Here is a 24,821-nt window from a genome sequence, read left to right as displayed (position 1 = left end):
CCCCCAACTGAGCCTGGTTTCTCCCAAGGTTTTTTTCTCCATTCTGTCACAGATGGAGTTTTGGTTCCTTGCCGCTGTCGCCTCTGGCTTGCTTAGTTGGGGTCACTTCATCTACAGCGATATCGTTGACTTGATTGCAAATAAATGCACATACACTATTTAAACTGAACAGAGATGACATCACTGAATTCAATGTTGAACTGCCTTTAACTGTCATTTTGCATTATCGACACACTGTTTTCCAAATGAATATTGTTCAGTTGCTTTGACGCAATGTATTTTGTTTAAAGCGCTTTATAAATACAGGTGACTTGACTTGACTTGACTTATTTTGTTTAAAGAATTCAAATGTTTTTACTGGAGAATAATGTAGTGCAGTGCTTCCCAAACCTGTCCCGCACCTTTTGTATGTCTCCCTTATCTAACACACTTGATTCCACTCATCAGCTCCTTAGTGGAAACTGCAAGAACTAAACTGGGTGTGTCTGATTAGGGAGACATACAAAATGTGCAGGGCCTGGGGTCGTCCAGGACAGGTTTGGGAACCATTGTTGAAGTGCATTTATTAATTGATAGCCATCAACATGGATTGAAATGACATTGAAACCCAAATTATAGTGAAGCAGTCACTCGAGCCCAACCAGGTGTCAGTCAATCACCAGTTCAAAGGTCACACATACTTGCGATCACACCTACAACAGCAGGTGCCTAACCATGAGGTGAACACCCTTATTTCACTTCAATTACAGGCAGTTCACACAAGAATTATACACAACAGCAAATAGTGACCATACCTGTCAAGCACCAAAAAAAAAAAAAAAAAAAGCTTTTGCAACATATGTACTCTATGAAGTCGTGCAAACACGAATGTTGTGTTTACTGATGTCAAACCTGTTCAGTGCCCAATTTGTGAAACCATAAATGAATGTTAATTACATTTCTACTTATTTTTTTTATTTGTACTCTTTGGATATCCCACAATTGTACTGTTTTATAAGAAGCATACATTCTTGATTGATTGGATCCTTCACAAGCGGCACTCCTAGCCCTCCATGGGTCTCGCTGACTGACATGGAAATCTTCTTATCATCTCAAGTGTAAGCCCAACCCTTTATATAATCAAGTATATCTTCTCAAAAAACCATTTTGACAGCTCAATAATATTTGTAGCTTTTTTCTCTTTTGTTCGTCTTTGAATAGCATTTCCTTGAATGACACAGCACTACATTCCTGTCATTAGAGTCACAAAGAAAAATAACTTTCTTACTATTCTAGTAACTTGTTTTTTTGTTTTTGCTTTTTAACAAAAATGCTATTTTTTGTGCCTCCCAGAAAACTACTAAGGAGTAATATGCAGATTCATAATTAATGTGATGTGAAAACCTTTTTTTTTTTTTTTTTTTTTTTAAATATTTTGGAAATAAACAATTCAATTTTCAACCATACACTTTGGTGGCATTTGGCTTTATTTGGAAAGCAAAGCATAAGGTTGTGTGGACATCAGAAGTGAGAACACATTCCCAACACATGGTGGAAAGAAAGAAAGAAAGAAAGAAAGAAAGAAAGAAAGAAAGAAAGAAAGAAAGAAAGAAAGAAAGAAAGAAAGAAAGAAAGAAAGAAAGAAAAAGAAAATAGATCTGATGCTCTTAAAAAACAAACCTGACACAACAAGTTTTATGGTCAACATCACAAAACCTGCCAAGAGTGGATAATATTTCACCCCAAATCAAAATAAATGATTTGTTTTAGCTTAAAGCAAATGAAGTCTGTTGGTGCTGTGAAACGGTGGGATGTACAAATGCTCACAAGTCAAGACGTGTCAAAGAACTTATGTGCTCCCAGGTTTAATTCCCCAACATCACACCCCTAACATGTTTTTTTTTTTTTTTTTTTTTTATTGTGACAATTTTCATAACAGTTAAGAACATATTTCTCTCAAATTCTCAATACTGTAATAAAAATTCACAAATTAGTTAAATATTTTATTTACATCAAGCTAGCATTTGTTGTATTGCCCTCTATGCTGTTTAAAAAATCTAATAATCTAATAAATATTGCCATTAAGTTAAAAAAGAAAATGTAAAATAATGTAAAGATGCAAAGAAAAAAACTTAAATAGTAAAACTCTAAAATCTAAAAATGACATTTATTTTTTCCATCTACTCTCTCTCATGTCTTTTGAAACCCATAAGACTTTAATTTGATCTCTCACAACACAAAGTGCATGCACTTTATATGAAAACGTGCATGTAAATAATGGCTGACAAAAATACATTAATCACATTAAACATGACAAACTCAGATATGCAAATGTGCATGTGACCAGCAAGAACCAATGTGATTTGTTTGATCTCAACTTCCTTGTTTACCATATTTGATGTGCTCTATGCACATTGATCATAAAACGTCATCTGATTAAATCTTTTTACCATATAAAGCAATTGTGACCTGAATTAAGCTGATAAATTCATACAGTAGTTTTATGATGCCTTTATGACCTTTTGGACCTTCAAAGTGTTGCATGGGCTTTTTATATCTTAGGTTTCCTCACAAATATCTAGATTTGAGTTTGTGAGATGAATGAAAGTCTTGTTTGAAACCACATAGGGGTGAGTAAATGATAACAGTTTTCATTTTTAGAGTAAACTTTCCTTTTAATGATGTACAGTAAAAGCTTAATTTTCTTTAAGCAAAAAATCATTGTATATTTTGTTTTCTTTTGGAAATGTTTCCATGACTTACCACTTTAATTCAAAATGGTGATGCATTTAGTCTCTCTTCGGAGCAGTTTCAGTCTTTGTAAAGAACATTGCAAAGTATTAGTGATGTGTGTATTTATAAACCTATATTCCCAATCAAAAAGATACAGTAAAATGTTGGTAAGACGCAAGTGGCGATTAAAAAATGCAGGTCTGTCAAAGCGTGACACTCCCAGTGTGACGTAATAGGGGTCTTGAATCAGTCAAATTTCACAAGTGTTCATAAAGGTCTCTTGTAGATTGATTTATGGCTAAAACCAGTCAACCCACCCATGAAACAGTCTTAAACTAGTCATGTTACACTTGCCAAATGGTCAGTAGTTAATGAGAAGGCAGTTTATACTGAGAGAGCAGACTGCTCTTTTGTGGCATCGTTGGCTGTGTCCGCTCCTGTTCGTAACAGGCTTTCGTCATGCACGTCTTCATCATCTGATTGGACGACAGGAGTGTTGGATCCGTCCTCATTGGAGGCCTGACTGTCACAGGTGGAGCTGGAGGAAGTGGACAACATACGGGATTTGATCTCGCAAGGGTCAGAAATCCTCAAGGACACGTCATTTCTCCTCAGTCCATCCTCTTTTACATCAGTGTGGCCAAGAGCTGGAAAAGAAATGGCTGTTTAATTTACTTGGACAAAAATGTTCACTGTGGCATTTTAACTACAAGTGTAGAAGATCTGAGCTACATGGCTTCAACATTCAATGAGTGACTGCTTCTTATGACACTTCTATAAAAAATGTTTAACAATAAGAGGGTTTTTACTTTCTATTTAATGATAATGCTAAAGTGCTCTAAGTCATTTTATGCAACAGCACAGAGAAAACGTTCCTACTACTTGACAGACGACACTGAAATTGGTCTCTTGAGAAATCCCACTTGTCTATGTGAAACCCTTCAAGCCTTTTTCACACTGAAAGTGTTTAAATTGCTGCCGTAATTTTTTTTCTTTGAACCAGTTAAGCGCAAAACCCCACCTCACAGCCGATTCTAAAGGAACCCATGTCAATACACAATTACAAGTCATCTGTAATAGTTCATCTCAATGGCAGTTCATTATCTGATGTCATTGCTAAAGGGAACCAGGCTATTATTATTTTAATTTTTTTCAAGCGACATCTTTTTGACTTCATCCTAAATTAAAAAAATATATATATTTTTATTTATTTATTCCTTCCCTTTCTAACTTGTACTTATTTGAACAAGCCTAGAACTTAGTATTACGAGCACTTCCTGTGTCTGTTCGGCTCTTTAATATGAATTGCTTGGGGATTTCCCCAAAAAGTTGCTTTGGATAAAAGCATCAGCAAAATGAATAAATGTAAAGGTTTAAACGCTCAGACATGACTAAAAAAACATCTACTGTTCTGTAAAAAAAATTCTTCAGAATGCACAGTGACGTTTAAATGGCTATTAATGAATCTATACCAGCAGGGTTTAACAGGGACATTTTAACCAGCCAAACCAAACCTTGGTCTTTGCACTATTGTGTGTGTGTGTGTGTGTGTGTGTGTGTTAACCTGTTTCTAGTAAAACTTGCGGTCCCCACAAGGGGGAAAAATATAAAAAATGGTCAATTATGTGATCTAAAAATGTGTAAGAATGCAGTTTAGAAGCGGGAAAAGGAGGAAAGAAGGGGTAGGTATATAGTTATGGTTAGGGTTGGGTTGGGGATAGAAAATATTATTTGGTCAGTATAAAAAGTATTGGAAGTGTATGGAAAGTCTCCGCAATTCACAGAAACAAAAGTATGTGTGTGTGTGTGCGCGTGCGGGTGGGTGGGTCGGTGGGTGTAGGCCCACGCCCGTGTGTGTGTGTGTGTGTGTGTGTGTGTGTGTGTGTGTGTGTGTGTGTGTGTGTCTTAATCCCCTAAAACAGTTAAACACAAACCACACCCAGCAAACAATTCTAAATATTTTACTGATCATGTCTAGGGTTTGTAATTACCTTCACCAGCCAAATTGGCATTAAAATATTTTTAATAAACTAGATTATAAACAGAAATTACTAGTTTAGATTTATATTTAAATATATTTATTATTAAATCTGATTCAGAATCATTGAACTGAAAGCTTTCAGCCAGTCGTTGTTCGTGAATACAGTAAAAATTATATATATATATATATTTTTTTTTTTACAGAGATTGGTTTGCATTCTTTAAATATTTTATTCGAATCAAAGCAACAGATACAAAGACGATTATTTTGACTATCTGCTTTCGTCAGTGTGCTTTGTTTTTCTAATTAAAAAAATAAATAAATGAATTTTAAAACATGGGACATCTTATCCAAATGAGTAACACTCTTTGTGCTTTGTTGTTCTAATGTTGGAGGCTCCTGTTCTAATGTTGGAGTACATCATTTATAACCCACCAAACTGACTAATGAGTTGATATATTTTACCATCATAGGGTTTCCACCCACGTTTGACAGGTTTGTGGGTGTTCATTTCAAACCCTGGTCATGTCATTAACTGCACTGATTTCCTGCACAATGTTAACCTCTTGCCAGGTGACCTCATGAATGAGCTGACCAATGAAACTGGCTGTGGGATAGCGTTGCATTTTGAAAAAAAAAAAAAAAAAAAAAACATGCCAGCTTGACTATAGTATCCAGGTGTATCAGGCAAATCACTATCTACACTTGAATCATCATACAAAATTGCTAACTTTTAGATTTTTTCATGAGATCAGGTCAGTCTGCACACCACATACTAAAAATATGATCTAATTGGTAAGCAACTTTAACACTTCCAGCGGTACTTTGCTTTCGGTGAGGATAGAAAAATAAGTATTTTGCATTCTACAGGAAACCTTTTAGAAAACAATGAACATTTTTTCCACTGCCGGCAATTTTCAACAACAAAGTGACATGAGGCAATGGAGACTGTCAGCAATTATATGACGTTCTCCTACAAATACCATAAGAGATTCAGACAGTGGATCCTTATCCCCAACCACGTGATACTTCAGTCAAGCAAGAACACCAACGAGCAACTTATAGAGCCAGTTGACAGCTATTTAGACTAGTTTGGAGTTTGTACCTGGAAGAGGGGATGCCAGTGAACCTTCCTCTCCGCTGGCACTGAAGAAGACATCCAAGGCCTCCTGGTCAGAGATGTCCATCAGGTCCATCTGCTCTAGCATATCGACATTCACCTCCATTGATGAAATACTTCCTAAGGGAGCTGCAACAGGAGAGTCAGACATGAGATACAAAGACAGTTGTTAGAGGTAAATTTGGTGTACTTGGATATGTATAACCTTGTGCATGTGTACATAGATACATGTAAACATATATGTGTGTATCGATAGTAGTGCTGTCAAACAATGAATGACATCCAAAATAAAAGTTTTTGTTTACACAATATATGAGTGTACTGTGTATTTATATGTATTATACAAATACACACACACACATACAATATATATTTGTAATATTGTAATATTTGTGTGTGTGTGTGTGATTTAGATTATATATAAATATATTTAATATATAAACAACAAATTTTTCTAAAATATATACATGCATGCATGTGTATTTCTATACACAAAATAATTATACACAGTACACACATATATTATATAATAAACGTGTATTTTGGACAGCACTAATCGATAGTTTAGAATAGTTTAAAATACTTTTTAAGTAAAATACAGAAATTCTGACATTTTTTGTTTTTATTTTAACGCAGTTAAATTGTTATAACATTATACTATATATAATTATAACAATTATAAAAAAAAAAAAAAATTAAAAGAGTCGTCCATGTATGTGTGTGTTTAAACTCACGTCTCTTATAATCTATCTGCAGGTGTGCAGAGGAAAGGTAGACATCGACATCGTGTTGAAACACCTCCTCGAAGAATCGTTGTCTCTCTCTCAGCCTCATTTGCTGGGTCGAATCTGCATCCGGGACTCTCTGCGCATGCTCTGTCTCAGCTACCAGCAACAACAGAGACAGTCACCTCACATACTGTTTATATCAACACCGTTTACAGAATATTCGTTCAAAATACATTTTTACACTTTCATGCAACAATTAGTCCTAGTAGAATAATGAACAAGTTACATTCAATAATAATAATTCCGCCAGCAGGGGGCATAAGTTACCACAACACTCACTGGCTGTTTTCAGTTTGCGTCTGCTTACATTAGTATCTTACCCTAACCTTGACACGATTCGTATGTCCATAACCTCATATCTTTTTTAATGCAAATCAAATTTAGACCTTCGGTTCGAAGTTTTTGTTTTTTCTCTAAATTAACTAAACGTCTTCAGTGGTGTACATTTCATAAATAGGAGTGCCCAATGAAAAGAGAAGATGAAAGTAACACGTTTAGAAAGAGAACATGCTGTACTAAATAAAGAAACATTTGTGGAATAAATGAGAATGTGTTGGAGATATTATCTTGTACCTTTTGGTTCAGTATGGTTGTTACTCACAGGGCTGATAAACCTTCTTTGCTTAAGCTTCATTTGACAAGCTAGAAATACCAAACAAACATTTGTGTGTTTTCCTGACTTAGCTATGGATCTGCAGTGACAAAATCACTAAAACTTTGTCCCCAGAGTGCTTTTAACATCTTCAAAAGGGAAAACATGGTTAAAATGCACTAAAAGAAGTTGCATTAAAATCAATTTATTTCTAATATCACAGTAGGCCTATTATTATTATTTTTATTTAACTTTGTGTCACGTAGCTACACATACTGAAACCTTAAAACCATGGTACTGCCACTGCTTTATGGAAACGCTAGTCAGTAAGATGCCCTGCTATGATGATAAACATGTATTTGAAAACATGGAAGCAGGCTGACAGAGATGTTAGTCATTGGTCTATATACAGAGACCTCCCAATGCGTGGTAGCTCATGCACAAGGATCTCCAAATAGACAATATGAGTCATCTGCCACCCTGACCCCAGGAACCTACCAATAAAAACATGAACAACCAGTTCTGAGCAAAGCACTTCATTTTCAGCTTTCATCAGATGCAGTACATTAATATAATCACTTAATAGAGGCAGTATAATAGACCGCATTAATTGTGTATTTTTTCATTACACAGAATCAGTGCACACAAGCAACCATCAAGCTAATTATGGGTTGCCAGTATGACATGTTCAGCCCAACATTTGTGTTTCACTGTCCTTGAAAAGTGACACAGGAGCACACATCAGCTCAACTGAAATAACAGCCCCTAAAGCTTGCACCATGGGTGTAGCGTGTTAGAAAATGGCATTCTCTTCCTTTCACAAGTCATTAATACATCCAGACTCACAGAGACAGTGTCCCACAATTCAGCCATAATTAGAAGGCACAGACTGTGCCTGAAATAATTGGGTCTGCCTTTTAAACCTGGTCTAAAATAGGAATAATGTAAAGATTATCTGCTGTGTGCTGCCAGAGCTGGTTGCATTTTCAGCTGCTATCAGATGTGCACAGGGCCGTCATCCAAAGGGGTACGTGTGAACACTGTCCCAGCATTTTCTGCACCACTGATTTTTTTTTTAACAATCTTGATAAAAAAAATAAAATAATAATTGATACCCCTTCATCAGGCTATCATCAACCATAATGATATAAGATCATGTAGAGGCCATACTAAAGGAGAGAAAAAAAAGTTTTATTTAGAGACCTAAACAGAGCAAAAATAATGCATGTGCTGGTACTTACAGTGCATGGCCAAAAAGAAATAAGTATTTCTGATAGCTTGTGATATTAATGTTTATAACAGTATAGCGGACTTCTAATGCACTAATCTTACATTTAATTTATAAAAATAAGTAACAATTTCAAACACACAAAAACAAAAAGACAGGTGTACAACATGAAAGTGGAAATTTTTTGATTTATTAAAGACCATTTATTTGCTAAAATGTGTGGACAAGTGTTGATCATGTTTATAATTTAGAGGCTTTACAATTTTATGCATTAAATATGATACAGTGGGCTTTATAAGGTTAAAGAACCAGTGCAACTTTAAAACAGACCAGGCATTCAGTACAGTGATTATTAACCATATATATATATATATATAGGGTGTGGGAAAATGTACATTCACCCAATATGAGTAACTTTCCAAAACAAACTGCCAACTCTTGTTTATGTTATAGACAGTGTACATCATTCAACACCCATGTTTGAGAAAATGTCTCACATCGCTCCAAACCTGTATGCATTTCTTTCTATTGTGTAACACTTTTAAAGACATAAAAAAAAATGTCTCTTTCTTTTTAATCCAATGAGGGTGATTAAATGATGAACGATGAAAGATACATTTTTGGGTGAACTACCCCTCTTAGAGACTGACAAATAAATGAATCACAAATACAGGTGCTGGTCATATAATTAGAATATCATCAAAAAGTCAATTTATTTCACTAATTCCACTCAAAAAGTGAAACTTGTATGTTATATTAAATCATTACACACAGACTGATATATTTCAAATGTTTATTTCTTTTAATTTTCATGATTATAACTGACAACTAAAGAAAATCCCAAATCAGTATCTCAGAAAATTAGAATATTGTGAAAAGGTTCAATATTGAAGACACCTGGTGCCACACTCAAATCAGCTAATTAACTCAAAACACCTGCAAAGGGCTTTAAATGGTCTCTCAGTCTAGTTCTGTAGGTGACACAGTCATGGGGAAGACTGCTGACTTCACAGTTGTCCAAAAGATGACCATTGACACCTTGCACAAGGAGGGCAAGACACAAAAGGTCATTGCAAAAGAGGCTTGCTGTTCACAGAGCTCTGTGTCAAAGCACATTAATAGAGAGGTGAAGGGAAGGAAAAGATGTGGTAGAAAAAAAGTGTACAAGCAATAGGGATAACAGCACCCTGGAGAGGATTGTGAAACAAAACCCATACAAAAATGTGGTGGAGATTTACAAAGAGTGGACTGCAGCTGGAGTCAGTGCTTCAAGAACCACTACACACAGACGTATGCAAGACATGTGTTTCAGCTTCGCATTCCTTGTGTCAAATCACTCTTGAACAACAGACAGCGTCAGAAGCGTCTCGCTTCAAAAAGGACTGGACTACTGCTGAGTGGTCCAAAGTTATGTTCTCTGATGAAAGTAAATTTTGCATTTCCTTTGGAAATCAGGTTCCCAGAGTCTGGACGAATAGAGGAGAGGCACACAATCCATGTTGCTTGAGGTCCATTGTAAAGTTTCCACAGTCATTGATGGTTTGGGATGCCATGTCATCTGCTGCTGTCCATAGAAAATGGGGTATTGTGAAGAGGAAGATGTGACATGCCAGACCCAACAATGCAGAAGAGCTGAAGGCCACTATCAGACCAACCTGGACTCTCATAACACCTGAGCAGTGCCACAGACTGATCGAATCCATGCCACGCCGCATTGCTGCAGTAATTCAGGCAAAGGGAGTCCCAACTAAGTGCTATAAGCTGAGTGCTGTAAATGCTAATACTTTTCATGTTCATACTTTTCAGTTGGCCAAGAACAAATCCTTAAGAAAAAATGGTCTTAAGTTATATTCTAATTTTCTGAGATACTGATTTGGGATTTTCCTTAGTTGTCAGTTATAATCATCAAAATTAAAAGAAATAAACATTTAAAAATATATATTGGTGTTTTTGTAATGAATGCATATAATATAAGTTTCACTTTTTTAATAGAATTATGGGAAATAGATAAACTTTTTGATGATATTCTAATTATATGACCAGCACCTGTGGAAGCTCTTTACAATCTTATTTTTTTTTCCTAGTGTAGCAAAACCTTTTGGGGAGCCTGGGTAAGACTGTGAGGACTGCATTTCTGTTTAAAGAATTCATGAGTCATCACATTCAACAGGAAAACTGCCACAGAAGGAAGTTGTGCAAGGTTTAGATGGGGTTATTCTCTCTCGCCTGGTGAGGACGATGGGAGGCATCCAGGGGCCACTGCGCTGTCACTCTGAATAACTTACCAGATCTGCACTCGCTGACCAACACAGCCAGAAAGGGCAAAGGGGGAGCTGGATGTCCATTTATGTTTCCATCTGACAGTGCTGTGTGACTCAGCACAGTGTGTGTAAGCAGGTGGCCAAAATATTGAAAAAGTAGCACATATTTGTGATGGTTTACCTGCTATACGTAATCATTTTAATTATCTTTTTGTAACGTGCTTAAATTAGATTATTTATTTATTTATTTATTTTTATTTACAGGAATGATAGCAGAGATTGTTGTAACATATAATGTAACATAAACTGTCAGTTTCAATGAATCAATTCAACAAGCGTATCAAATATTAAAGTCATCCATAAATACAAAAAAATAAATATCTAATGCATAAATATCAAATTTTGGGGACTGGTTTAAATATTAAATGTTCTTGTCATTTAAGGAGTGACATAAAGCTTACATAATAAAAATTGTTGGGAATGAATATGAGACATATCTTAAAGTTGTTTACTTGTCAAACAGCTATAATTGTCTGCAAATCTGTGCCAGTTATGAAGGCATTCAAATGAGCTTTGGCGCTTATGCTATATTTCTATGAATCGTCATTATTGTTGCATGTTTTCATAGGTTTGTTAACATGTTGGTGATTTTACACACAAAGAAAGCTGTCTGGGAATGGCTTGCCCAAGCAGACAAATGCACTGCTGCTACGAAGACTGAAACTCACGTTGTGTATTATGCAAATTAACTAAATTAAATAAAAATACAAACTGTGTATTTTCATGTTTCCACATGAAAAACGTCTTAAACTTTATGACTTCTTAAACTTATTACACTTTATAGACAAATACATACAGGTATGTTGAAGGTAGATATTATCTAGGAACATGCATGCATGTAAGAGTATTGTTATGGTTCCATATGATTGTCCAATGCTTGAAAATCTTTCTTGTGTTTTGTGTGTTTGTACATGGTATTTCCTACTTTATCTGCCAAATGTCCCCACAAAGATAGTAATACTAGTAAATTTTGACCTTGTGAGAATCAAACAGAATTATGTTTCTTTAGAAAATATAAAAATGCCTGTAGTTTTAGTTAGGGGTAGGCTAGGGTAAGGGAACTGAAAACACAGTTTGTACAGTATATAAACCAGTACGCCCCCACCCCTATAATGATAGGCATACCAGTGTGTGTGTGTGTGTGTACTATGGACAAAAGTACTGAGACACATGACTTAGGTCCCTAATATACACAGCGCAAGTGTTTTTGGTAGTTTCAGTCCAATGCAGTTCTCATTTTCCTGTTCTGCGCCTTGTTGTTTAAATAGCAAACGCATTGAGCCCATTTGTGCACCATGGCCATGTAGGTCTAAAAAATAGTTTTTTTCAGGTCCATTGTTGGTGCATTTCTATTTTGAGGAACTGAAAATAGACTGCACCAAAGACCAACTCGAACGTCTAAAGTCTGGCACAATATTTTTTCTTTGTTATTTAAAGAGTGAATTAGTAATATGCACCTATAAAGCACATTTAACACCTTTGGGATGAACTGGAACAGAGATTCTCATCCAACATATGTACCTGACCTCACATAAGCTCAAAGGGTTGGTGTAATGGTCAGGTGTCCCAATACTTTTGATACTTTTGTCCATATGCATGTGGGAAGTCACTGCCACTTAAATCTGCAGTCTGTAAGTTTTGCCTTTTTGTCGCTATTTCTGTTTGAAAACTACAGTTGCAGGTGTGGATATTCACTGTACTTCTGAATTAGATACTACGTCTTGAAAGTATATTTAAAAATAAGATGTTACAACAGACAATGTCATCTAAACGTGTACGTAACATGTTCGACAGTTTTGTCTCACTATCAATGTTGATTAAATCTAACGATCGCAAAGTTGGCTCTGATCACAAAAAATTCTTATTGTTATTATTATTATTATTATATATTGTTATTGTTATTATTATATTATTATTTGTTCTCAAATTATTAATTTAAGCATCAAGCGTGACTATGTGTATTTAGTGTGTATTAGGGTTATAGGCAGATACAGTCTAATATCTAATTCATCAAAATAAATTGTTCTCAACCTCAAAACCTCAAAAAAAAAAAAAATTATATTCCTTAGAATCTGTTCTGAAATTATAGGTTTAATTATTCCAGTTACCATTAGATGAGGCTATAAATGATCCACTACCTGCAGCATCCACACACCTGATATAGCTTTCTACGACAGCAAACTCAGAAACTGAAACACTCAAATACTAGAAAACAGTATTACAGACTTGCCTTTGTGATTCAGACTAAGGTAAGGACACAGTTTTGAACACTCATTGGTTATGTACTTGCTAAATAATTGATTTTGGATAACTTTAAACCAAAAAAAAAAAAAAAAAATGAAGCTCTAAGGATTATAACAAATAAATGCATACATTTAGAAAACCTTTTTATTATTATTATTTCATGTAACATTGTATTGAAGCACGTTCCTTTAATCCTGCAGAGACATACCAAGATTGTAGAAGGGCTTAAATAATTCCTTCACCTACAGTGGCATTCTACACACAACTGTCAAAGCATTCGATATGTAAACTTCAACTAGCTTCTTTGAACCCTGCAGGGATCTCCTCTTCCATTTTTCCATGACCTTGTCCAAGTTTAATATTTAAAAACAGTGTTTATATAAAAGGTTGAGAAGGTTGAGCTACTTAAAACGCGACAGACTTGCCATGAATGTATATTGCATAACTCCGGTGCTATGGCTCTGTCCTTGACATCTGCCATGCGCATATTTGCATGTGTGCATGTGTATGAAAATAAAATGATGACTTGGCTCTTTTGAAATAACACTGCATGCCATTTAAGTGCTTTGCTCAGGGGTGCAGCTACAGTGTGTGTTTTATTCTCTGGCATTCCCTTCCAGTCGAATCGCATCTTCTCTAACATGATCGAGAAAGAAGCAAGTCAGGGAAAATCTGATTTGACTGAGCTATTGTCCTTAGAAAACAAAATGTTGCTGCCCACTGTTGCACTTAGCGAAATGCCAGTGTGGTGGGCATAGTGTTTATTCAGCTGGCAGAACTGGCTGAGCTCATGAGTGTTCCTGACCTGTGGGTCACATATCAATTCGTAAGCAGCAATAACTACATACTGTTCAGTTTATGTACTCTTAATTTTATTTTTGGTGTGTGCTAATGCAAATACTGTTGTATGGACATAAAAGATAACTCATGCAGCTTATTTTTCTAAGCGATGACTTAGAATGTGGGTCCAGGTCCAGCACACTCTCATAACAACCCTTGTGAAAAAGAAGAACACTTAAGTATAAAGAATACGTATTACAGAAATAGTTTACTTTAAATTAATATACTTTTAAGACATTTAACTACATGTTATTTACAATTTTATGAAAATATACATTACTTTAAATGTATATTAAATGCAAACAGTTGAACTGAAGAGTGCAGTTTTTAGTACATCATTTTAATATGTACTGCAACATACTGACAGGCATTTATGGTAAAGTAAAATATACGTAATTTCCATTTGCTTGTCATGTATTGAAATATATTTGTAGTTACACATTTGTAACGATGAAGTTGCAGTTTAGCATATAAAGAAATGTCATATCAAAGAATGCACTACATGGAAAATTATAATAATGTACTTTACATGTGCTTTAGTATGATAGTATGTAAAATAAACCTCTTTTAAAGCACAATAAATGTCATTAAAGTAAAATGTTTAACATCATTACAAAGTATGCTTTTAAGAAAAACATAAAGTGCTTCTCTTTAAGTACACTTATTTTATTAATTTAAAGCACAGGTTTTTTATTTGTGCATTTGAATTAGACAGCAAGATCAAATTGATTAAAATATAGAATACTTTTTTCACAAGGAATTTATCTTCTCTGGCTCCTCTGACGGTTATGGTTACAGGTGTGGACCTATATGGTAATGTTTCACCAACAAATTTGCAAACTGTCATAGATTTAAACTGAATAAATTCATATGAAATTGTCAACTTTTACAATACTCTCATGAGTTTGAGTTTGTGGGTCTTTGACCTTTCCCGTTAAAAAACACAGAGAACACAGAGAAAAGCAACCATCTGTACACCCTATAATAGAGGCATCCGGCCCCTGCTCACGGAGGGCTACCTTCCTGCAGACAGTAGCAACCCTGCTTTAACACGCCTGCCTGTTATTTACAGGAATATTTACAGGAATCCTAAATATGTTGATTAAATTTACTCTTAAATTTAGGGTTGTAGTTGAACTGTACAGGAAGGAAGCCCTTCAAGGCTCAACTACCCTTGCATTAGAAACCATCATGCAAAAAATAAATTAAAAAAACACTCCAAAACTTTAGCGACTCCATAGAAATACTTTTGCAACTCTTGCATAGAAATACTCTTGTGTCTGTTCCATAGACTGCCAAGTAAAGTACACTGTCAAGGTCCAGAAAAGTATGAAAGTCCATCTGCACAAGAGGAGCATAAGCTGCCTGCATTCAGCTTATATTCTCCAAAATGGGGCTACAGTGATGCAGAGAGACACAGGGGAGTGAAAGTGATGAAAACAGGCAAGTAAATGAAGGTGGGCATGTGATCTTTCCCAAGCATTACAATATGCAAATATTTTCATAACAACATGAGCCACTTAGAATGAAGATGGTTATCAACATAGTTCTCTGAGGTCTGCTTGGTGTGTCCCAGCCTTCAAAAAGGTTGGAGACCCATGACCTAGGGACCTAGAACACCCTAGCAACCATTTAGGAATGTTCCTAACCAACCACTGACCCTGGCAGCACAACCTAGCCACCATATAAAGCTTATTTTGACTGATGATTGGCTGGAGCTTATGGGAACAGCACAGTGCATATAGAGTTAGATTTGCTGTAGAGCAGTATGCAAAGACGTGGAAAAACACCAATCTGAAACAAATCCAACACACACACAAGATCAAAACAGAAAACAGGAAAATTACTCAGGAAAATATATGCACTGTTTAATTATACCATTTATTTTAAAAATACAGCAGCTGGAACAAGTTTTTTTATTTTTATTTTTATTTTTTTACAAATAAAAGCTAGTTAACCATTGTGCAGATTTTCTTCATTTACCATCATGTAGAGTTGCACGTCAGGTCAAGTCAAGTTACCTTTATTTCTTCAGAACTTTACACAATACACATTGTGTCAGAACAACTTCATAGTGATTAAACTGGAAATATTCAGACTCTGCTGTGCCATTAGTCGGTTCAGTGTTTGGTTTAGTTCAGATTAATAACTGTGTGAAGTTAATCAATCAGTTGTTTTGCAAAATGCAGCAATGTCATTATTCATTATTCAAGTGTTGATTCAGTCAGTTCAATACCTCAACACCAGTGCTGAGGCTGCAAGATGCGATTTAGATGCCTTGCCTGATCTTTTGTCAGCTCGACAAAAGACAACAGTACCATCATCCTAATGCATTACCTTCAAGTTTATCATCTGATGGTGTTGGTCAATGGGCCATTTTAATAAATTACTGAAAATTAAGTGTCATTTGGGCCCTAGCTAAGCAAGCAAGAAAAAGAAAACAGTGGCAAAACTCCATCAGGTGACAGAAAGTGTGTCCATCACGTTAGAAAATCATCCAGGGGTGCGATTCCCAATAGCATAGTTGCTAACCTTTTAGCATCTTAGTTGGTTGGCAATGGGAAATTGTATTGCAACCAAAAAAGTTGCTAACTTAGTTAGCAACAATGCTTTTGGGAAATGCACCCCAGTATGGTCATTCATAAGTCGAGTAAACACAACCACATGAGGATGAGATCACTCTATTTTTCTCTTCCTCTCTCAGTCTCATCTCTTTCTCACATCCATCCCCCTTTTTCAGACTGTGTTGTTCATTCATAACTGGGACGGCTGAGCAAGATGTGTTAGATCAATGCAGATAAAGGCGGATTTGTCATTCCCTGCATACAAGGCAAAGCTCTGTTTCCACCACACGCCACCCCCAGCTTTCTTTCTCACAGTGGGTCTCGCACCAAAGCATACTGGGATAATGATCCAGCAGGGTACCGGAAAAGGCACCGCATCCATCCAGGCCCTATCAGAGTCATGCCAACAGTCCCAGCCCTTTTAGACAAAAGTAAAACCATCATGTGGGTCTTGATTTTAACAGATCTTGGCCGCTCATTCACAGGAATGTATTCAGTTTGTATAAATAGTCATAGGTTTGTTTAATTACCTACCACAGTAGGAATGTCTAAACCACACATCAACCTCTTCCAGGCATCTCACCCAAAACACTGACATTTTTCTTCTAGGAGGTGACTTTAAGAAGCAATTACAGAGCAAAGGACAACCTAAAACAGTCCACCACATCCCTCTGAGGACAGTTTGAAAACAGGACATGGGAAATGATCTTTCCAGATGATTGAGTTAAAAGTTCATATGTTAAACCTCAGGGACTAAAACAGCAAAAGTCTGATTTACTAACTAAGAACCCATAGCTTAAAGGGATAGTTCACCCAATAATTATCTTATCACTATCATCATTTCAATAACTAGTTTTTTCATAAATAACTCAACATCATGTCATTTCAAACCCGTAAGACCTTCGCTCATCTTAGGGACACAAATTAAGATAATTTGGAACTACATGAGGGTAAGCAATTAATGACAGAATTTTCATTTATGAGTGAACTATCCCTTTAAAAAACAGATGCTGGTTTCTCCCATTGACGAATGTTTTACCCACTTTTGACAACAAGTATGTTAACTTTGGGTCAAAATAGCCATTCTGGTGGTTTTGAAAGAAATTTTGATTTCAAACCCACAAACCAAAAGCAATGAGAGCATTGGATGAAGAACGAGATATTCAGCTATCATTACCACTTCTTTTGGGCAAAAAAAATGAAAGTTCTATCATTTACATACCTTCATGTAATTCCAAAACCACAAGATTTATTTTTTCATCTTCCATACACAATTGAAGTTTTTTATGATACCTGAGAGAGTCTGTCCCTCCATTGAATATACATTCCACCAAAATGCTTAATTTTTTTTACGAAGAAATCGTAAAAGAGTTGAGCGGTTAAATGCATCTTCTTAAAAGGCTTGATCACTTCTTAATGTTTTCTTCAATGGGTTTTAAGATCATCGATTAGACATAGTAAACTCACTATAAGACAGACCTTTAGATTTATAAGTATTAGCAAGTATAAGGAATATGCTTCCATATGTATGTTAGCCTCAGTGCTAAAAACATAGCCACAAATCTCCATAGGTTACTATAGGGTACACATATCCAGGATGTATAACAATGAATGTGTTTATTTAACAAGTAATAATACTGATGAAATTCAAAGCAACTTATTATAGGCCTACCTATGCATTACAAGGAAAACAGCTGATCTAAGGCTGTTATCATGTCCATGTACTCCTTGGGTCATCACGGTTATGTAACACTAAGACTCAAGCACAATGTGATGATGTCACAGGTCTGTTATAAAAGATGTCATGTCTACCAATGTCATGATCTGTCAGGTCATTTGCATCTGCCGCTGTTTGTTAGCTTTACTGATCTCTGACCTGCTGCGCTTTCACAATGCCATCCATCAAACTGCAGGCAGAAGCATTAGCTCACATCATGTCAAGAGTGATGTTAAAGGAACCCAAAGATGCTTCCAAACAGATAATAGACTACATGCTGAACTTAGAGGGACAACATGATTCTCTTGGAGCCATGGAATAGTGGTTAACACAGATCCATTGACTGACTGATCTGTATTCATGACGGTAATCATGCTTTCAGTCTGGTAAGGTTTTCCTTATCCTGGTTACCCTTTTCGCATTAACATTTTTTGTCCGGTCTATACACACATCAGTTGCAAAAAAGGTTTAAAAAGGCCTCTCTGACTTTAGCAAGTATTATTATTTATAATATCTGGGTTCATTATGCCATGGAAGCCGTACCATGGTGAAAACCCATCAGAAGAAAACATATTAGGATGTTTCTGCAACTATGAGCACTTTTGACTCAAAAACTATTGACTTAAAAAAAAAAAAAAAACTCAAACCCTGTGAATTACCCATCAGAATCTGAAATAAAAAAGATCAACCAAATTGCATGACATCATTATGATTTTAATCTGTGTTTTTTTTTTTCAGATTCTTCTTACAAAACGTCCTTATTTACAATACAATTACAATAACGTTCATTATATATTTCTTCTTTTTTAATTTCTATAAAATGTAATATATTTCAGAAGCTTTTTCACATTTTGTGTAGTTTTGTAAATACTAATATACAAAAAAAATTATAAAATACAAATTAGGGGATTTTATGGTTTTCTCTTTGCCATGTAAAATGTAGACATTAACCTTAAATGTCAATTGTTTCCATACACACTAAAAATAACATATTTCATGACAGATGCTGCAATTCCAGTGTGTAAATTATCTTAACATGTTTTTTTATTTTTTTGCAAATAAAAACATGAAAAAAATGTGACATCTTGTGTTGGTAAGGACACAATATTAAAGTGCCTTTGCCCGGACTCATTTGCACACATCATCATTGCTAGCACCTGTATTTCATTACCTCATTAGCTCACAGCTGCCTCATATTAGGAGGACTACAAAGATTCCACTCACACACAAACACATCACCGAAGATTGTTAGCCTGTAGCATATTTGTTCTGTTGTCTAGTTTTACGATTGACAACTGCCTTGCCTGACCTTTGCCTGTCTTGTGGTTTTCTCTTTTGGATTACCTTGGATGAATTGTTTTGCTGGTGTTTGATCCTAGCACAACACTTAAATTTGCTGCGGTAAAAACATTTTTGCTGATATTGCAGCTAGCAAGGTCTACTACATTAGTTTTGACTCTGACCCATACTCAGAATTCATGCTCTGCATTCAACCCATCTGAAGTGCGCACATACACACACACACACACACACAGCAGTGAACACACACACAATGAGCATCCATTTATGCTGCGGCACCAGAGGAGAAGTTGGGAGTTTTGGGCACCTCAGTCATGGTATTGAGGGTAGAGAGAGCGCTGTACATTCACTCCCCCAACCTACAAATCTTGACGGCCCAAGACTCAAACCCGCCACTTTTGGATTAAGAGTCCAACTCTCTAACCATTAGAAATACCCATTTATAAAATATCCACTGTTAAGTTACATTTAAAAAAAAAAAAACGTGTTAAATCAGTTTCCTTTAATCATAGTAATACATTGTAAATAATTAACTTACAGATGAACTATTAAAATGTAAATGTAAATACATATTATATATATATGTGTGTGTCTGTGTGTGTGTGTGTGTGTGTGTGTGTGTGTTCTTCTTAAACAAAAAGAAGTAGAAATACATTGTTACATTGAAAAAAATATCTTCATAGTAGAACCATTTGTTAACTTTGGCTGTTGGCTTCAGTCCTGCCTGGCATCCTATTCATTTTCTTACTATTGTGCAAATAATACAGTTAACCACATTTAAGTATCTAAATATTATTTTTGGGTATTTCTGAAAGTTTGATAATATAACAGCAGCATAAATAGTTACTGTATAAAACAGAAATCCCCTGTCATGCCATGTGTCAAATCTACACGCATCTGTGTGGTTTCCTAAACTAACTGAATTATTAATAGTGGGAGTTGTTTTTGTGTGTGCGGAATGTGTGGGTATGTGAGATTTAGAAATAAGGAAACAAAGCCCTGAAGGCACCCCAAATCTCTCTAGCGATCTGACAATGAAGTCATTCACACACGCTAACCTCCTAGACACATTTACTTCAGCTTATTTTAAGGCAACTCCCAATTCAGCTGTTCTGCTTAGAGAAACTAAGATTCACAGTAAAGTACCACAAAGAACAGTGTGAGCAAACTGAGAGGAATTTCTGATAGAGTCCACGAGATGAATGACTTGATAATGAGTCATAAGGAAAGTATGAAACAGGGAGTAGAGCAGTCTGTGCTGTCCACTAAAAGGAATGTTATCTTTTTCTCAGATGTCATTAAAAAAATACTCCAAAAGTAAGTAGTTGAAATGATTCCTTGCAACTTCATTGAAATTTCTTCCCATTTTTATGCCATCTACATCGATTTCCGCATGCTTTTTACATTGAATAACATCAGATTATTAACTGATGATATTCAATGTAAATTATATTAAAATTATATTAATAATGATAAGACTATCTATCTATCTATCTATCTATCTCTCTTCACCATATTTTACCATGTGGCCTTTTGACAAATCAGAAACATTGTCATAATCATTAGTCACACAAGCCAAGACAATTAGCAAATTCCTAGACAAGTACAGTTCCTGTGGAGTCATTCCACAAAACCTGAATCACACCATCTTAAACAACTGGGGTGCGAACCTCTAAATCTCTCTGTGACATGGACATTTTACTCATAATTAGAGCAAAACTGAAAGAGATTGATGCAAATTCCCAAGTGAACAATCTAATTTCTAGTCTCACTCTCCAAGCGTGTGTGTGTGTGTGTCCAGTGACTGTGGGAATTTGGCTTGTACCCACAGTCCATCTGCTAAAAATGGCAGGAAAACAATCCCATTTAGAGGGATTTGAGTCAGGGTACACACAACAAATCTAGAACCAAGTACGTCTTTGCTCTCTAAGCTTTGGCAGGTTCATCAAGTCAATCTGGCTCTTTAAATGTGTGGTCAAAATAATGACTGAAATGACCTGAAATACAAATTCTACATAACATTTTTTTTTTTAAATACTAAAAAAAAACTAAGCAAGACTTTGAAATCCCTGCAGTCTATGATAGGCTAGAATAAAACGGAGCCACCAATCAGACCATTTTAGATAATATTTCCTTATTCAGCGAAGGAAGTGATGAGAACAAATAAGGGAGGCCTATTTAATGGTCTTATTGGCGATGCCCCATTGAAAATATCAAGAAATATGTTTTGACTTACATTCTCATATGTATATTATGTGAATATTTGCTTGAATAAATGTTAACAAAAATGGCTGTATTTAGTAGCAAGGATTTTTCAGTGATTTTGTATGTTGGTTTATAAAATAACTAAACTTTATATATATATACTATATAATATATATATGTACTATTGTACAGTTTGCTACATACAAGAAATATTCACTGGGGTAAAAATGTGACAGCTAGTCTTTCTAATACATATTATTTGAGGACACAATGACTCTTCTGTTATTTAATGACTGGTCATCTGTCATGCTTATTGTGAAGCCAAGTTTAAGAAGATGAATAAAATAAGTGGACTAAAGGTGAAATACTCACATGGCAGACGTTTGTTGTGGAGGTTCGTCCCCTTTGAGCTCATGACTCTAGAGTGACAGAGATGCACAGCTGTAAAACTACCAGCAGCTTCAGTCAGTCTGCCGTCCCAGAGCAAGACTGGACTCTAGTACAGCTCATCTCCCCCCTCTCTCTCTCTTTCTCTTTCTCTGTGAGGCTTTAGGCTGTAGATTCAGTCGTGCACGTCCTCTGCAGCGGCGCCAGTGGCCGTATCTCTCTGCTCAGACCCAGACCTGAGGTCTAGGGCAAGTGGATCATACCAAATCCAGCCTTGCAGGAGGAGGACAGTAGAATTTATAGATGGGATCAGACAGAGAAAGGAGGGAGGGGTTATGTAACCACAGAGGAGGTGCTAAGAAAACTAAAGCCAGCTCTGGCTCTTTCTTACATGTCATTCCATGAAAGGAGAACCATGTTTCTGTAACATCAGGTGATGTCCACTAAACACTTACTCTTTTTAAATGAACTATAAACTTGTTTAATGTTTATATTTAAATCTAATGATTTGCAAAGGGTTTCTGGTTAGGGAATAGATAATATTGTTAACCTGATTTAAAAAAAAGAAAAGAAAAGCTTTTATGAAAAACAAACTCAGAAACACTCTGGCCACTCTCAAGTTTATGAGATTTTATTTGAGTTTATGAGTTTATGAGAATGTGTGTGTGTGTGTGTGTGTGTGTGTGTGTGCATGCGTGCGCGTGTGTGTGTGTGTGTGTGTTGTAATTCTTGACATTAGGTAGTAGACAAATAGCAGTCAATATATAACATATACATGTCAGTTTCAATGCTGTTATATATGTTATGGAATATGTACCCTTGTGGAGTATGTAATGCATTTCTTTGAGAGTGTGGAGAGCTGCAAATTAAACAAAGGGTTTATAATTCAAGTCAAGTCACCTTTGTTTTTATAGCGCTTTATGTAATACAGATTGTGTCAAAACAGCTTGATTGTGTTAAACAGGGGATACGTGCGCTGATAATGCAAGAGGACAACAGAAAACAGTACATTTTTCAGTTAAAGTTAGTTCATTGTTGATTCAGTGTTGTAATCATCCAGCTCAGTTCAGTTCTCCTTAAATAGTGTCTGTGCAATCAAGTCAGCAACATTGCCAGAAATTGTATTCACAACTAAACAAGCCAAAGGCAACTGTGGCAAGGAACCTAAACTCCATCAGTGACAGAAACTGCAAAAAAGGTTACCGTTATATATGTGTGTGTGTGTGTGTGTGTGTGTGAGAGAGAGAGAGAGAGAGAGAGAGAGTGTGTGTGTGTGTGTGTGTGTGAGAGAGAGTGTGTGTGTATAAAGCAGAAAATTGCATTTGGACTACTTTCAGCTACAGTGCATATGATCATGATTTGTAAGCGCAACAGAGATTTTACTTTTTTTTTAGGTTTAGGGGATTTTTCAGTGCACTAGTTTTAAGATTACATGCAAAGCGCCATCTAGTGGCAACTAACCAAAACCAGTCAGATCATGGTGTGTATTTATTTATTTATTTTGAAGGCTGTCTTTTATACAAATATTTACACTTTAGATGTGAAATGCAACACTTAATATTGAGCCACTTGTTAATTGTAGTACATTTACAGTTAAAAATTGCTCTTTGTATAAGTGTTGTCTGAAGACCCACATTCAAACTTTATGTCTAAAATATGGCTGAAACATTCAGTGGCATCACTCAAGTAACAACTGCAGCATCTAATAGATACACATTTAGGAAATAGCGAAATTCAAACCAAAACACAAAAACAATTCAGTTTTACACTGTTTTGTCTAAACATTCGCTAACCACTGGTGACAATATTGTACATGTGAGTCTGAGAGGATCAGAATTGAGGTTAATGTTTCTCTCCGGTTTAGTACTGAAACTGCTCTTCAAATGTCCCCAGAAGATACACAGCCTCAAAAGTGCAGCTGAGCTTCTGATGCGTCTGAAGACTAGTTTACCACAGCTGTAAGAGTGTGTGGGATGTGTGGAAAACATGATTGTATCAGCATTAGTTCTTTCTAAATGTCACACACAGACATCTATCTTTACAATCCAGACTGACATGCATGCAATGTGTGTGTTCGGAGGGCTGTGCGGTATCATAGAGCTCTCATATGACTCAGACAGAGAATCCTTGCGACTGTGTGTGGGCTTCACTTCAGTGTTTGTGGCCTCAGCATGTCACTAACGTTTCAAGTGCAAGCAGAATAATGCAAAAGTGCAGACGGGTTACCCTGATAATATTAACACGACTGACTGTTGTTTGGGTCCAAATTTGGTGGGTGAAAAACAATGCAAAATGTGACCCAGTTAGGAAAGATAAGATAATGTGAAGTTCCATCAGTTAAAAGGAGTACTTTCATAAGATCTGTTGTGCATAAATGTAAACATTTTCTGATGTACAATTATATGGACAACACTTTTTTAATGTAATTGATGCCCACTAATGTTATTAGATATGAAATATATCATTTATGCACCAATAGCTTTACGTATTTGGTGGACACTTACTAATTTACTGTATTTATTTATTTATTTATTACTTTATTAAAACATTTTACTAGTACATGTGTTTCCTGGAAATTGTTGAATGGTCCAGTAAACCACTCAGAACACCCTAGCAACCAACCTGAACACCCTAAAAACCACCTTGTTACCCCATATCATCCAAGTAACAAACAACAACCACCCAGTACAACCTAACAACCAACCTATCAACCACTCAGAATGCCATAACAACCAGCCTAACATAATAATTGCCCAGAACACCCTAACAATCACTCTAACATAAGAACCACTCAGAACACCCTTACAACCAACCAGAATACCC

General features: G+C 35.8%; 1 protein-coding gene across 1 annotated transcript; it reads right to left on the bottom strand.

Moving 5' to 3' along the window:
• Window positions 1–1,445: 1,445 nt before the first annotated feature.
• On the bottom strand, window positions 1,446–22,271 carry LOC127968098 (dysbindin). The gene is made up of 4 exons (XM_052568994.1): window positions 21,984–22,271; window positions 6,548–6,697; window positions 5,799–5,942; window positions 1,446–3,359 (listed from the first exon to the last, which is right to left on the bottom strand). Exons 1-4 carry the CDS (start codon window positions 22,024–22,026, stop codon window positions 3,097–3,099), a joined length of 600 nt encoding a protein of 199 aa, XP_052424954.1. The 5' UTR covers window positions 22,027–22,271; the 3' UTR covers window positions 1,446–3,096.
• Window positions 22,272–24,821: the final 2,550 nt, after the last annotated feature.

This window comes from Carassius gibelio, chromosome B11 (genome assembly GCF_023724105.1).
Source record: "Carassius gibelio isolate Cgi1373 ecotype wild population from Czech Republic chromosome B11, carGib1.2-hapl.c, whole genome shotgun sequence".
NCBI classification, from domain to species: Eukaryota; Metazoa; Chordata; class Actinopteri; order Cypriniformes; family Cyprinidae; genus Carassius; species Carassius gibelio.
The sequence above is the reverse complement of the archived record's forward strand: the minus strand, read 5'-3'. Positions and strand labels throughout refer to the sequence as shown.

What these genes read in the sequence shown, in the direction of transcription:
- LOC127968098 (XM_052568994.1), bottom strand. Translation starts at nt 22,026, where the DNA reads ATGAGCTCAAAGGGGACGAACCTCCACAACAAACGTCTGCCAT. An exon ending in CCACAACAAACGTCTGCCAT is followed by an intron (nt 6,698 to 21,983) that starts GTGAGTATTTCA and finishes TGTTGCTGGTAG; the next exon opens with CTGAGACAGAGCATGCGCAG. An exon ending in GCAGATAGATTATAAGAGAC is followed by an intron (nt 5,943 to 6,547) that starts GTGAGTTTAAAC and finishes CTCCTGTTGCAG; the next exon opens with CTCCCTTAGGAAGTATTTCA.